The 14901-nt window shown below is 58.3% G+C and overlaps 1 protein-coding gene across 1 annotated transcript in view; it reads right to left on the reverse strand.

Annotated features, from left to right (window-relative positions):
• The window catches only part of DLG3 (discs large MAGUK scaffold protein 3), a 111138-nt gene that overhangs the window by 47630 nt on the left and 48607 nt on the right, over window positions 1-14901 (reverse strand). Inside the window, exon 4 of the mRNA XM_025205041.1 lies at window positions 10268-10321. Coding sequence (XP_025060826.1) covers window positions 10268-10321 — 54 coding nt within the window. The remainder of the gene's footprint in view (window positions 1-10267; window positions 10322-14901) is intronic.

The following is a 14901-nucleotide window of genomic DNA, read 5'->3' on the forward strand; positions in this document are numbered from 1 at the left end:
TTCGGCCCCACCTGGATACCGAGTGCCATACCAATTGCTGCACCTCCACAACGATAGTGCAGAATTGGAGGAGGGCAGTAAAAATGGTGAGGGCCTGGACGGATATAACAGGAAGAGAGACTGAGACGACCGGGGCTGTTTACCTGGAAAGGAGAGAGTGAGGTTACGAGGGGATGCAATCGGTCTATGCACTGCTGGGTGGTGCAGAGAAGTGATCATCAGGCACACCTGCTTTCCAGCCCCATAACTCCAGAACAAGGGGAAATCAATGAAATTGCAATGATAAACAGGATCCGTTCTCACACACCGCAGCTGCAACGTGGAAGTCATTGCCACGTGATGTTCCCGGTATCACAGGATCCTGTGATCCTTGTGTTGTTGAGGCCAAGGTTTTAGCACGGTCCCTGGAGGGATTCAACATAAGTACGGACAATGAGGATATCTAGAGTTATCAGAAATGTCTCTGACAACAGTTTTGGAAGGGATTACACCCTAAACTTCAGGGGCTTGGCTTCTCTCTTCCTATTAGAGACCAGCATTGGGCTTACGTGGGCATATCCCACATCCCTCTACTTTGGGGCTCTTACTCTGCGAAATAATTGTTGTTGGCAAGTGTCAGGCAGGGTCTTGGACCAGGTGGACCTTGAATCGATCCGGTTGTGCAAGCTGCTGTCTCCGCTCAGTAATGGCTGCGCACTGGTGAACACTTGTGTTTCAGGGGCCATTAGTGGATGCCCTACAGACTGCGTGCAAACAGCGTAGTGCAAGCACTCTGGAGCCCACAACGGGAGATGTGCTGGTCATTTCGACTGGATACAGAGGTTGCACTGTGCTGATTGGGTACGTGTGAATAGCCACAGCTTAACTTTAAATGCAACGACTCTGTAATATTCACATCAGAGTCGCTGCTTCTCGGGTATTTTTGCCAAAAAACTTCCTCAATAGAAGGCTCATGGCAAGCAAACGCAAAGCGGCGGTGAACGCAGCCAAAGCAAAGTTACTGAATGAGGCACCCAAAGAGCCACACGACTGTCCTGCAGGGTTGGCCCAGCTCCACGATGTAACTGGAATAAGAACAAAACTCATTGATAAGGGGCTATGAGCTATCTATCAGTCCTCAGAGGCACATTTCAGAGGGAGCGGCATTCAGACTCACCCCAAACACGGCTCGTCTCAGGTCGAGTTCACGGTCAAAAAATATGAAAGCTTGAACCATGGAAACTGGGGAGCAGCAAATGTTATTTATACTAAGGGAATAACCTTCAGGCTATTCCTAGTTCCTTCCACGGTTCCTTTTCTCGTCTGCCTCGCGTCAGGGCCTCACCTCCAGTCTGCCTCTCGCGTGGGGCTTGGCAGGTCCAGCAGCACGAGGAGGAGGATGGCTGCGATAGCAGGAGAGGAAGGAGCGGGTTCTGGCTGCTGTCACTGCTCTTGGAGATAATAATGGTAATTGCCTGGTACCAGCCGTGCTGGAGCAGAGGGAAAGCAGGGGGGTAATTTATGTGCAGAACTGCAGGTTCACAGAAGCAAGGCATCATTTCCATTCCCTTGGCAGCGACACTCTTCTCCTGCCTTAAATCTTCTCTGTGCAACTGCTTGGCAGAGGATGCAGCAGCAGAAGAGGCTCACGGCTCGTTCCCCATGGCATGGCCCTCTCACTCTTGCAGCTCAGAGGAGGCAAGGGTCGATCCTTCTGCAGATGCCTGGTTTCTATAAGCTCCGGGGCTCCTGAGCGCCGAGCCTGCACCCCGTGTTGGGGGCTCTTGCTCAGCTTCCATCACGGCCTGAAACTGGGGAGACCCGTGGGCTCCTTTTGCTCGAGCAGGGACCGGAGGAACCAAAAGGTCCTGGCTTCTGGATTTAGCAGTCGTGCCAAGCAGCGGAGGTGCGGGCTCTCTCCGACGTGACCTGGGCTCGGCGTGGAGCAGGAACGTGAGCAGGGCCTGGGATCAGCAGTGGCAGGAGCTGGCTCGCGGGGTCAGGGAGGAGGGTGTAAGAGCAGGAGACCGCTGGTGCTGGTCTCCGCACGCGTCAGCAGCGCAGCCCTGCGGGCAGGAGCACCCTCGCTCCTGCCCCTGCCGGCCCTGAGGGCTGCCAAGCTGAGCCACCGGCGCCAGCCCGCTTCGGTCCCTTTTCCTTCGTTCCAGAGCCTGGCCGACGAGGACAGGTTTCTAGGGTGGTTGAAACGCAAACGTGCCCGGCCAGCCACCTCCTAAACAGCCCCTTCCCGGCACGCCTGGGGCTCAACCGGCCCAGCGACCCCGTGCAGCGCAAGGGACCTGCTCTGGAAAACTCACCTGAGGAACCGACGGAGCCTGGGCACCGCACTCAACCTCCCATTAGCTTGTTATTCATGTTTTAGTTGGCTGTCTCTGCTCGCGGGTGAGGCTGGGCTAAAACTGCCGTCCTAGCTCACAAGCAACAGTGGCGGCCGGACATGAGCAGCAGTGTTTGTGTCTGAAATGCCAGACGTGAGCGGTGAACATTTTCTTCCAGCAGCGCCTGGTTTCTGTCTCAAGGCACAGAGGAGGGAGTTTGGCCACTTTTGGCTTTCTTGTAGCCGAAGCCACAGTGCGAGGGCTAGGAGCTGAGCAAGCGGGGATGAATGAGAATTCATCAGCTGCCTTAGAGACAGAAAATCCTAGTGTTAGGCTTTTTCCATTGCTTTTTGCTTTTTAACAAAAAAAAAAAAAAATCCAATTCTAGGAGTGTCCCTCTTCCCTAATCCACTGATCCCTGAAGGTTGCTGAATGTCAAATGCCAGGTCCTTGACGTGAGTACTGCCTGTCGCAGCCATTCTGGGAGTCACAGCCTGGGGGAAATGCTGCGTAAAGAGGAGGAGGTGAAGGAAGCCCGAGCATGCAGATCCCAAGTGAGATCCGTGTGGGCGATGCTCCTTATTTCCAGGCCCATCCCCAGCAGCTCAAGCGGGTGATGGCTCTCTTGGACCTGCAGAAGGGCATGGACCGAAGGGATTTGAAGCTGGAGATGAAAATTTCCCCCAGCCCTTTGCAGAAGGCCCCCTGAGAGGCCAGGGATAATTGCTGCCCTTGCAGTGACTGTGAGGCTGCACCCCCGAAGCGGCACCTTGCAGCCAGGCCCCTTATTCTTATTATGCAGCGGGGTACCCGCAGAGAGCCTGAACTGACCAGACCCCTTCACCGCTGGATCTGAGGACCTGCCTCAGCACCTCGACAGCCGTCAGCGATGGCTCCCTTGGTGGGAACTGGGGAATTCTTCCAGGTGTAAAGAAGGTCTCTGCAGGGCTAGCAGGGCTTCCCCGCCGGGGCGTCTGGAGGGGTGGGTGGGTACTTCCAGGACATCTGAACTGCCATTCCTGCAGCCTGAGCGTGCTCCTCAGAAGCGTGCAGATGCTGTTTCTTCTTTGTCTTTGGAGAGAGGGATGGGGGAGCTCACCCTCTGTCCAAGCTGCACTTTCTCCTCTGTGTTGGAGGGCCTCAGGGCATTCATGAGATCCCTGCACAACTCAATTCACATCCTGGGCTGCAGGATCCACATCCAAATTCCCACCAGATGGATCGCTGCAGGTTCCTGTGCCCCGCAAGGCCTGGACACTTGCCTCAGAGGCCCGTGCACGCCTCTGCACTCTGCTCAGTCTGGAAGCAGGGCAGGAAATGGGAACTGAATGCCCCATTATCTGTAGCTCCGAACACATCGGTTCCAGGCTTCGGCCCTGGCGTCTCGTTCAAGCATATGCTCAGAGGCTGTGTACAGCCTCATCCACCTTCCCAGCTCCGTCCAGGGCAATGTGTACCCGGGGGATCCATTATCCATTAGCTGTGGGTGCCGCCTGGACGTGGCCAGGTGCTGCCACAGCTTACTGCCTGTCGTGTTTATGCCACCAGAGGCATTTTGGAGCGTGGCTTGGGGAAATACGGCGAGGGCGGTCGTGGCTAGTGAAACCTACCCCCCGCTCCAGGGCACGCCGCATTCATGTCAGAGCTGCTAGAGCTGGGAGCGCTGCAGCAACTTCCTTGCTGCTTCCGGACCTCCTTCCAGCGCACAGCGCGAGGTGCGGCGTGCGCAACGCCCGTCTGTGCTGCCATCCGCAGCCCTGCCTGCGGTCACCAGCTCTCTGGCTCCTTTATGTGCAGCGATGAGCCCTGCTAACCCCACCCGCGCAACAGACTGGGGCTGGATCAGGTTGTGAGTGGGGACCTCTAAGGAAAGGGCAGGCTCCCGTTCGGAGCGGAGGTGCTCGAGCAGACGCCAGCCCAGGACCGCGCTGCAGTGTCGGGATGCCTCCTGCTCTGAACTGCTGTGCAGCGGTTGAACAGCTGCCTCCTTGCATTACCGACAGGGCTGCACAGCACCCCGGGGACGCGGTTCCAGCGCGCGGGTGAATCCAGGCACTAACGGCTCCTTCTGGATGTGAGATCATCATCTCCCCTTCTGCGGCCTCTCCGACTAACATCGCTTCCCTTCTCCTCCTCCCACTCCCACCGCACTGACTAATGCAAAATCCAGAAACCGGTGTCAGCTCTTTGTTCTGCTCCTCCTTCACAGACCGGCTCCCCCATCGCCGGCGTGATGACGTTTCTGGAGCGCGGTGACCTCTCCTCCTAGCCCACGACATTTTAACTCCCTCACGACTCGCTGCCCGGGCACCTGAATTTCCACATGCCTTTTCCTCTGCCCTTGTCCCCCGCGGCTCTGCCGGCACTGCCCTGCGTTAAATGTCAGCACCCCAGGGGCAAGCAGCATGCACACCCCCATCACACAGACGCACCACGTAGCTGCAGCCACCACCCAGGCGCGCAGAAACCTCTGCCAAGCCCTCAGCCGCATGGTGAGTCAGTGGCATGCAGACCAAGCAGAGACCAATAACCTTTGTTTCCACAGACTAACGATGGCAAACACTCACGGAGATCCCACTGCAGAGTGTCAGCTCAGGGCTTGCTTGCTATGTGATAGAGCCCAACAGCTAGGTCACGGGCACAGAGGTCGGGCACACAGGCCACGGCGATCAGAAAGAAACCTACCCCTTCTACCCCTCAGGAAGAAGCCCACGCAAGGACAGACTTCATGGGAGATCAGGTGGGCAGAGCAGCTCGGTGCTAGCAAAGGACATGCAAATGTTAGGGGTGGGCAGGACAATAACAGGCAACACATGAAACAAGAAACCAAGCAGAGGAGGGAGATACTTGGCACTAATGAAGTGACCATGAGCCTTCCCAGACAGTCAGCTCTCAGCCCTGAGAACAAGGGGAACAAAAGCTCCCCAGGGAGAAGCAATGCCGGGGAGACGAGCGGATCCAAGACGAGGTGCAGCAGTCTCCCGCACAGGAGACCGCCCGCACAGGGACGCGGCGCAGCACAGGACACCGTCTGCTCCACGGGGTCTCTGTGGCTGGAGCTCCCCCAGAAGATCCCCTCGTGCAGACGGCACGTGGCCCGAAGGGGAGCTTTCTGCTGGCAAAGCTATGCCGCCTCCCCAGACAAAAGCAGCCAAGCCGACACAAGAGCCCTTGTGCCACCACAGCTGCATCTACACCGGGGGCTGCCAATGCAGCTGTTTCAGCAAGCGGGTGCAAACTCTGCACGCCCCGAGCTGACGCAGCTACGCAGGCAAACCTTTGTAGCGCGGGCTTTGCCTCCGTCCCTCCGCCGGCACCCCCCACCATCCACTCCTTCCTGCTTCGTGCACGGGGCTTGCTCTCCCACCACTGCCTCAGGTCGCATGGCAGAGCTGCATGGGAGGCAGCACAGAGAGGACGGATGCACCCTTCCCCGACCGCTGCTGGGAACAGAGACTGCAAGGCGCTTTGCTCGCTCCAGTACTAAATGCCACAAGCCGTGGGGCTCGCTCCTCTTCCCTGGGGGAGGCTGCCAAGGCCTCATACACGTCGTGCTCGAGGCTTTCCCTGATGTTCAACCTCATCTTGTCCTACCTGAGCTCCACGGCACTCCTCCTCCTCCTCCTCCTCGCAGCGGACACATGCTCTGGCTAATTCAAACGTGATTGCCAGGCCCACGAGTCCAGGGCGCTCCCTCTTGGAAACCGTGTAATGCTCGAGCTTCCCCAGCTCCCAGCACATCTCACACATCCCCGTCCTGCCCAGACACTGGGATATTTCCCAGAAGCTTGACTTCAGCTTTGCCCGTACATCCCAAATTCACACGATGGCGTGTCGAGTAATTGCACGAGGCAGCTACACGGGCACGGAGAACGAGCCACGTAGCTGAGACGCCAGACCACCGAAACACGTTCAGAAGCACAAAGACCGATTCTCCAGCTCTTCAGCCAGGGCGAAATCCACCTGTGGGGAGCAGACGGCTACCTAGCACTGGGGTTAGCCAGGCACCGGGTGGAGAACGAAACTGTCTGCTCCATTTTCTACCCCCTTGTCTGACACGACGCCATTCCCTTTCTTCCTTCGTGCTCGTGCTCTGCCCCGGTGTCGCCAGCCAGGGCCCGTGGCCAGGCCCATCCTGCAGTCAGCAGCCGCGCTTGCCGAGGGGCAGAGGGGATCTGGCCCATGACAGACCTGGTCTCATCCATGGGGCCGTTCTGGGAACGAGGTGCTAACGGGGACCTTGTGTCCCAAGTGCAATCCTAGCAGAGCTGGTAGAGGGCCACTCCACCGTCCTCGTCCAGTCCCTCCACAAGCACAGCCTAACGAGCACTTGGTGCCATGCTGCCTGGCACGCTCAGGCCTGACACGCTATTTGATTTCACCTTCAAGTCTCCTTTCGTGTTGCTGTTTCCCAGGAGATGTAACTCCTGAGCTCTGGCGCTGACTCCAGGCACATCCCATCCTTCCCCAGGCTCCCCGCGTATAACAGCTGTCTGCTGCCACCCTAGCCCCAACCCGGGGTCAACTCCTTGGCCCAGCTCCACCTCGACATCAAGCCTTACCCGGCTGAGCCATCAACACAAGCGTCCGCTCACAAGAGACTGAGCAGCTTTGCATAGCACGAACATCCCTCTCCTCCTTACACGTTTGAGGTGAAACACTTGATGGTTCATAGATTCATAGACTGTAGAGTCGGAAGGGACCCAAAGGTTCATCGTGTCCGACCCCCTGTCCCGGCAGGAAAGAGGACTGAGGTCAGACGACCCCAGCCAGGTGACTGAAGAGCTCCAAGCTAGGTGACAGCACCACGTCTCCCGGCAGCCTGTTCCAGACTCTGGCCACCCTTACTGTAAAAAATGTCTTCCGAATGTCTAACCTACATCTACTCTCCACTAGTTTGCACCCATTACTCCTAGTTACTCCCTGGGTCGCTCTGGAAAGCAGCGCATCCCCAATTCCCTGCTGTCCTCCCCTGATAAATGTCATTTATAATGACATTCAGATGCCCATCACGTGGCTGCAGAGCAAACAGGACAGGCTGTGGCGTGAACCTACTTTCCAGAGCTGTTGCAGGCTCTATGCAAACCGAGATGGACGTCACTACCTCGGGTACCCTCCGTTCACACGCGGCACGGTTTTCTTTGCCACAATCAGGGCTAGAGTGAGGACTTAGCCAGGCATGTGGAGCCCAATCGCCAGCACCGGGCTGCTGCCCCAGCCTGGGGACTCATCTGGGACAGTGAAAGCATAAGCATGTGCTCCAGACTGTACCGTCATTTTATGATGCAGACAAACACCCAGACCGAAACGACCAGCCTTGTTTCAGCTTTGGCAGGTAATGCTGCTTTGCATTGGGTCTGGAGGCTTGATCCGAGAAAGCACGTGGCCAGGCTGGCTTTTCTTCTCTGAAGCCAAAAATGGGACGTTTCGACTCCTCACTAAACAAGCCAACTGATTAAGCAACATGAGCGGCGGTGAATGTCGGCACGTGAAAGTATCTCCAGAGACCATCTCGGCATCCCCCTGGGCAGCTCTGCCGCCCAGGGAGGTGCTTCCAGGCAGACTCTCGCCAGGAATCGCACGCGCCACGTTTCTGAACAGGACGCGGGTTGCTTTCTTCCCTTCCCCGGGAGCGCAGGCACGAGGGGCGACTGCAATGAACCTGGGGGGCAGGCTCTAGGGAAAAGGCCTGCCATGCCTCTTGAGATGAGCCTGTCTCTATAATGCTGCTAGGGAGAAAATGATCCAATTGCAGGCTCTTCTTTTGCTATAATATCGTATTGTGTTGTAATTTCTTGCAAGCTTGAAACCTGTGTGGGCACTGAGGATGGGGAGTGAAGGACAGGCACATCGTATGCACAGCCTCGACATCCAAGTACCCGCTCTCCCTCTCCGGGCAGGTTTGTGGCTGGGGCCACTCTGAGTTTCTGGTCTGAAACCAAGGGCTGGGTTATCAGCCGCAGGGGCGAGCCAGTCCTTTGCTCCGTCGAGGAGGGGGCGTCTGGGGTCCCACATAAGGTTGATCAAGCGTGCTCTCTCTTCACCTGTGAAGTCACATTTTCTCTCCGTTACACCGCATGCTCCACACCTCATATTTAGCCTTACACGCAAGGCAAGAAAATGCTGTATTTATAGCCCTGTTTCAGGCTCCAGTAAGGGAGCTCACTCAGGGCAGCTTACCAAAGGGCATTAATTATGAGCCAAGGTGTTCACTCCTCCGTAGCCGGGACAATAGGACAGCGTTTGAATCATAGCCCAGTCCCCTTGTTATACATGTGAAACAGGCCTGAGAGTGTTTGTGCTCCGGGGGCCGTCGTCTGGGTTGTGGAGCTCATTTCACACTGATTTCTTGCCCTGGGCAGCAATGGAGCTGCACCCCCAGAGAGCAGGGGCACAAGAACGTGAGGGGAGGGGGCAGACTTCTCTCTGCGTGAGCTGACTCTCGTCTGCGGTGTATGAAAGACACCGGTCCGTGCAGGAGCCGTGACGCGTGTGCACAAAGGACCCCAGCCTCTGCAGGCGAGGAGTTTGGACCTTCCTCAGCGTTCGGATACCGAATGAGAGACGATGGACGAATCGTGCCCACACCGGAGTACTGGCTCTACCAGCTGTGGACCCTCAAAATGTGCTGCTGGCTGGACACGCGCCTTCAGGAAGGGGACTTGGATTATAATTGGTTTAATGGCAACATGAAAAGCCATTTTGAGGCCATGGGAGAATATTGCTGCTTTGACGGTGCTGCGTGGTGGACGTGGCTCCCTCTGAAAGGATTACCCCAGGCTAGCAGGGGCGAGAGAGACTTGTGCGAGGATGCTGCGGTCCCCTGGCAGGGGTGCACCATTGCAGGAAGACTCTTATGTGGTGTCTGTGGAGGGGCTCGAGAGCGAGAGGCCGCGCAGCTGGGTGGGCAGCTCTTGTTCAGCTGAGCTGGGGATGCTCGCAGGCCCTGGCCGGCACCGCAAGGCCTGGACACAGACATCCTTTGAGTGTGACCTTGGAACACTTGGGCCACCAAGCAGGGCAGGCACGTGAGATACCCACGTGCAGCATGCAAGCTACCTCCCCCCCGGGCCCCAGCACTACCGTGCCCCGGCTGTGTGCACGGGCCCTCCCAGCACCCAGGATGCTGGCTGCACATTGCTGGACCCCAGGAGAAATAGGCGCAGCCTCCACCCTGCCAGCAGTGTCGGCGCAGCATGCAGCTGGGCAAGACGTGAGCGCCCCGTGCCGAGGCAGCCGGCGCTGCAGAAATCCAGGCGCTCGCAGCAGCCCACCCTTCTCCCTCTCCTTCAGGGGCCCGTGTGCAAGCACACGGCGAAGGCTGCCGCGGCTCATGATCTGTCACTGCAACAAACCCACGAGGGGTATCTTTCAGCAGAATGAAAAGTGCCAAATGCTTTGTGCTTGTAAACGCTCACGCTCGCCTCCAACTCTGGCTGCCTGACGTTATTTGTTCAGACAGAAGCGGCGTCTCACGAGCTCCGCCGCCCCACCAGGCCACGCAGGGCTTTGGTCCAAGCCCAGCTCTGGTTACGGTGCAAAGCGCCTGGGTGGGTACAGTAAATCCTGCCGCTGTCCCGAGGGGCACAGGCCCTTCTGCCAGGGGCCAGGAGCACAGAGTGACATGAAGCCCCAGGGGGGCACGGCCGGCCACGATAAATGTGGGGGAGGTTCCAGACAAACCCTTCCACGCCACGGGGGTGAGCAAGGACACAGCCCCAGCTCCTGCACCTGGGACCCGATGCTGCCCTGCCCACCAGGTGTGCTCCACCTGCCGGGGGGCACGCTCGGTCCTCTCCCCCCCGCCCACCGTCGCTCCACTGAGCCCCTCCAATGGCTCGGCTGACGCTTCCTCCCGACACAGAAGTGTTTCTGGCGCTGGGTCAGGAAGAGTTAACCCGCTGTTTTTGCACAAGAAAATGAAAATCAAAGGAAAGCAGGAGACTTACCGAGAGCCCTTGTTCCAGCGAGTCCGTGTTCACAATAATGGGAGCGGGGTTGGCCTGTGTGAGACAAAAACCGGAGCGTCACACATCTGGACACCGGGACACGGCGCTGCAAAGCCCCCTCCCCGCTCTCCTCAGGACTCGCCTGCCGGAAACCCAGCTGATTGCTACCGGACAGATGACAGGGAAATAAAAGAAGGGCACCATCCCTGGACCTGGGCTCCCACCCCCCTCGGATGGACGCTCCCCGCAGCCCCTGACACGTGGGCACGGCATCTTCCCCAGACCTGGCAAGATTTCTACGGGCAGGGCCAAGCCATTTCCAGTGCCACGGGGAACCCTGAGGCTGTGGGGAAGGAAGGGAGGAAGGGAAGGATGCTCTCCAGGACCTGTGCCAGCATCACGACAGGTGTCTTAGCCAAAACCCGGCTACAGCAAGCCTGGCAGACAGGAGAGGGAGAAAGGAGCTAGCAAGAGATGGAGAAAGGCACCACCGTCGCACGGACCAGCCACAGAAGCTCACGAGCGAGCCGCTGTGCGATCCAGGCCCGGCTCCATGAGGGATGTCCGCCACGGCCTGCCCGAGCTCCTTCTCCTCGGGAAACGGTGGTGCGCCTGGTGGGGCCGGCCCCCAGACTCTGGGGCAAGGGAGCTGCAAGGCCCGCATGAGCGCGCGGACAGACGGTGTCCCCCCTGCTCCTCGGCACCCTCGCACGGCGAGGCCGGCACCCGGCCACAGCATCCAGGAGGCCGGGGACACGGCAAGGAGCTGCTATTGCCCAGCCTGCGGTCTGTCCCACCTGGGCGAGCCCCACGTGCAGCATCCCGACGGGCCGTGCTCAGCCCCCAGGACCACCGACACCTCCGTCTTCACGCGGGCCCTCCTCCCCCGGGCACCGCAAAGCCCTGCTCTTCCCCACTGCCCGAGCGGGTCCCACGTGGTTCCTGCGCTTCGCCTGTCGCTGCCTTCAGAGATCACAGTGCCCTGGCGCGGCCAGCGCAGACGGGCACGAGCCCCCGGACGCGGACGTGAGCAGGGTGCCATCGGTGAGAAAGGTGCGGGGCAGGGCCCGGGGAGGGGAGAGAAGCACCGAGGGGAGAAGCCAGCGGGAGAGGATGCCTCCAACGTCCGGGCATCGAGCGGTCGGCGAACGGGAGCAGGCACGGGTGGAAGATCTCGACCCAGCGCCCACGCCGGGCCAGGACGGTCTTTCCCAGCTCTGGCACTCTCTGTCTCGGGGAACCACCGCCCGTCCCCGGCTCTGCTCTCGGCTCGGAGCCCAGCAGGAGAAACCGGAGCGAGCGCAGGGAGCAGCCCCCGGGCCGGCCGTCCCTGGGACCTCTCGTCCGGCGGGGAGCTGTCCAGCAGCAGTGGGAGCGGGGCAGCCGCAAGCCCAGCCCGGGAGGAGCGGTCGTCCCCGAGGCCCTGCCGCTCTCACCCAGGCCCCCGCGCCTGCCGGGGAAGAGCAGCTCTGCAACATGCTCTTCTTGCATGCGCCCGGTCACAAAAACCCGGCCGAGCGAGCACAGCCCCGCTCTGGCCAAACACCCCCAAGAGCGTGAATGTGGTGGCAATATGACAGTCTTGCCCACGGTGAGGCCCAGAGGTCCGCAGACAAGGCCATGCCCTGTCGCCCCAGAGCTTGGGACATGGGTCCCCTGCTCGCACATCTCTGGTGTCTCAGGGCTACGTGGCACGGGGAGGCCTCGCTGCCACGACCGCCGTCAGCCAGACCCATCTGCCCCAGCGGTCCTCCCTCTCCCCGCCCCGTACGTCCCAGCCGCAAACGGGCTGGGGGATTCTTGGAAGAGCACATTTGTGCCTTTGCTTCCACTAAGACAAGCTGGTTTGATTGGGACTAGGTGGCAGTAAAGGGAAAATCGGTGTTTCCCACAAGACCGCTCTCCTCACAAAGACACGGCATGTTTTAGCCAAAGGACAGAGTTCGGAAAGTTCCTCACAAGTTCGAGCCCCGTGCAAACCCCTCTGGCCTCGACGCTGGTCTCATGCATGGGAGGATGTGCCTGCTCTACCAGGCCCCCCTTGCTGCTATCTTCAAACACCGCTTTTGCACATTTGTTTCCACCACCTCTTTACAGTCCCCTCTGCACACCGGGCCCCCAAGAATGGGTTGCCTTGCACCCCACTTCTTCCAGAGCGACAGGTTCGATAAGGATGGAAATGACCCTCCTCTCTCAGCATCAACCCTGCAAAGCAATGAGTGGCCGGGAGCCGGGAGATACGTTTTCATAACACTTACACTCACCCATTTCCACAATGCAGGAACAAAGGGACATTCATCGACACGTGAAAGGTCACAAATACAAAACGGGTAAAGAACATCACTTTTCAGGGTGCACAACTACGTGAAACTCGTTGCCACACAGTACCAGCAAGGCCATGAGTTTAGCAGGATTTAAAACGTGGCTTCCACGCCTGCGTGAGCAGTAAATATTAAAAAAGAAAAAAGGGTCCTGGAAGGAAGGGACAACAAACCTGCCTCGGGGCATCAGAAACCTGTCACGGTGGGGGATGTCCAGCTGAATTACGGACTACTACCGCAAGGGCTGGGTAATGCTGCCTGGCCTGTGCAATGCAGGAGGTCAGACTAAATGATCAAAATACTCTCTTCTGGCCTAAGCCTATGAATCTAGTCAACCTTCCCGAGGGACACACGATCCCATTGCCGCGCGCTTCGGAGTTTCTTGCACTTTCCCGTGAAGCCGCCGGTTCTGCGGTGACTGCTGTCGGAGGCAGCAGCGCTAGCACGATCCCAAACGGCCGCTCCTACGCCGTCGTGTGGCGTTTCTGTCGTTTCTGAATGTCTAACTCCTTGTCCGCACTTAATCAAAAGGGCCGAGACGCTGGTCTGACTCCGGAAGGCTCTGATCACGAGAACGAAGCAGGAGGGAGTTAATTAGATTTTTTCAGATGGTTTCTGATCTTTCCTGCAGCCATGACTACTTGCTACAAAATGATGGCTTTTTATGCAAGCTGAATTTTATCCAACGGCTCAGGCAAAAAGGGCCATTTGCAACTGCGCCTGCAAAATTCCTCCCGCACACGGAAGAAGAAGAGTACTGCAGTTGGGAGGTCCTGGGAGCACCCGGTGACAAGCTGGGCATCTCTCCTTTTTGGCTGCACGGAGCTCCTCGAGGCAGCCCGATCAGTTGTGAGATAGCGAACACTGCACCGGGCACTGGGCCAGGCCAGACGCTGCATGTCCGGGGCCAAGGCCAGTCCCGCTCAGGGAGGACATCTCACATTTCTGGCAGAAAGGAAAGGGTTTTGTAGCTGGTGGTTACAAACCCACGAAGGGCCAAAGCTTGTCCGGAGCCGGGTGTGGTTAAGGCCGTTTCGGGTGGGCAGAGCGCAGAAGAGCCGACGGTGGATGTGGTTCGCCATGGGGGCAGGAGTTTAGCACACGACGGTCATCATCCCGCTTCTGCCCCTGCACAGCCCACCACGGCCTCTCTGCTGCGTTACTAACAGCCCACCAACCACCCGGCGCCTGCGCAGCGCGAGCGCCCTCCGGGCACCCTTTGTCTCGCTCGCCCGCTTGCTGTGCTCCTCCACGCCGCGCACGGACTGTCCCGCCCTGCCCTGCCCTGCCCTGCCGTTCCACGCTGTTGGTTTTCACGTCTGAAAGTACGGCTGGGAGCACAATTTTCCACTTAGGCTCCAGATGGGACCCAGAAGAACATGAATGTGTGAGTGGCTGCTTTAAAAAAGTCACATATGGCCAGAAGGACTTCAGTCCAGGAAATTCCCATTTGCTTCCTGCTGGGAGCTGTTCCCGAAGCTGACTATTGCAGGAGAGGTATCTGGACACGTGTCCTGGTTTTCCATCTAAAGAGAGCCCCGCGATTGCAGGTTGCCTGCCTTTCTCAGCGACCGGAGATGCCCAAGCCCAGGAAGGGAACCTAAAAACAAAAGCAATTGCAAACACGGGCACCGAGCCCTCCAGGGCAGGGGGTGGGGGGGGAGTGTCTTTATTTTTGTCTGGGCAGCAGAAGCCCGCTGGCAAATTAACCATGCTCCTGATTCCTTGGGGCCCTGCAAGCAAGGCGTGCCGCAGGAGCCGAGCGTGATCCCGCGCGGGGCATCCAGAGGAAGAGAGGGGCATCCAGGTGACACTCGGTGGGGCTCTCCGATCTCTTCCACCTAAAACGCTGCATCGCATTATTATTATTTGCTGAGCCCAGGCACTGTGCTTGGGGCCGGACAAATACAAGAAGGGGTCCCTGCTCCATGGAGCCCACCACCTTGGCACAGAGACGCGCTCCTGAATTTTGGGGCTTCTTACAAGACGCTGCATTGCATCGTGCCTTTGGTCTTCTTTCTAGTTCTTCACTTTTCAAGAGGGAGGGTCAGAGACTATTGTGGGAACCTGGTCCACTCCCATCTTTCTGGAGCTGCCTTTTGTTGCCTGTGCAGTCTCCCAAAATCATAGCTTGAGAAGCTAGGGGGGATTTGAGGGGCGCTCCTTCCAAATGGTGGAGGGATAGCTTAGGAATTCCCAGGCTGAACTAGGGAGAAAGGGATGAAAAGTTAAGTGGGCTATCCAAATATTTTTCCAAACAATAAGGAATTTATAAGCCTGGAAAAGCACTAGGAAGGGGACCCTACACTATGA

This window comes from Alligator sinensis, unplaced genomic scaffold (genome assembly GCF_000455745.1).
Source record: "Alligator sinensis unplaced genomic scaffold, ASM45574v1 scaffold1059_1, whole genome shotgun sequence".
NCBI classification, from domain to species: domain Eukaryota; kingdom Metazoa; phylum Chordata; order Crocodylia; family Alligatoridae; genus Alligator; species Alligator sinensis.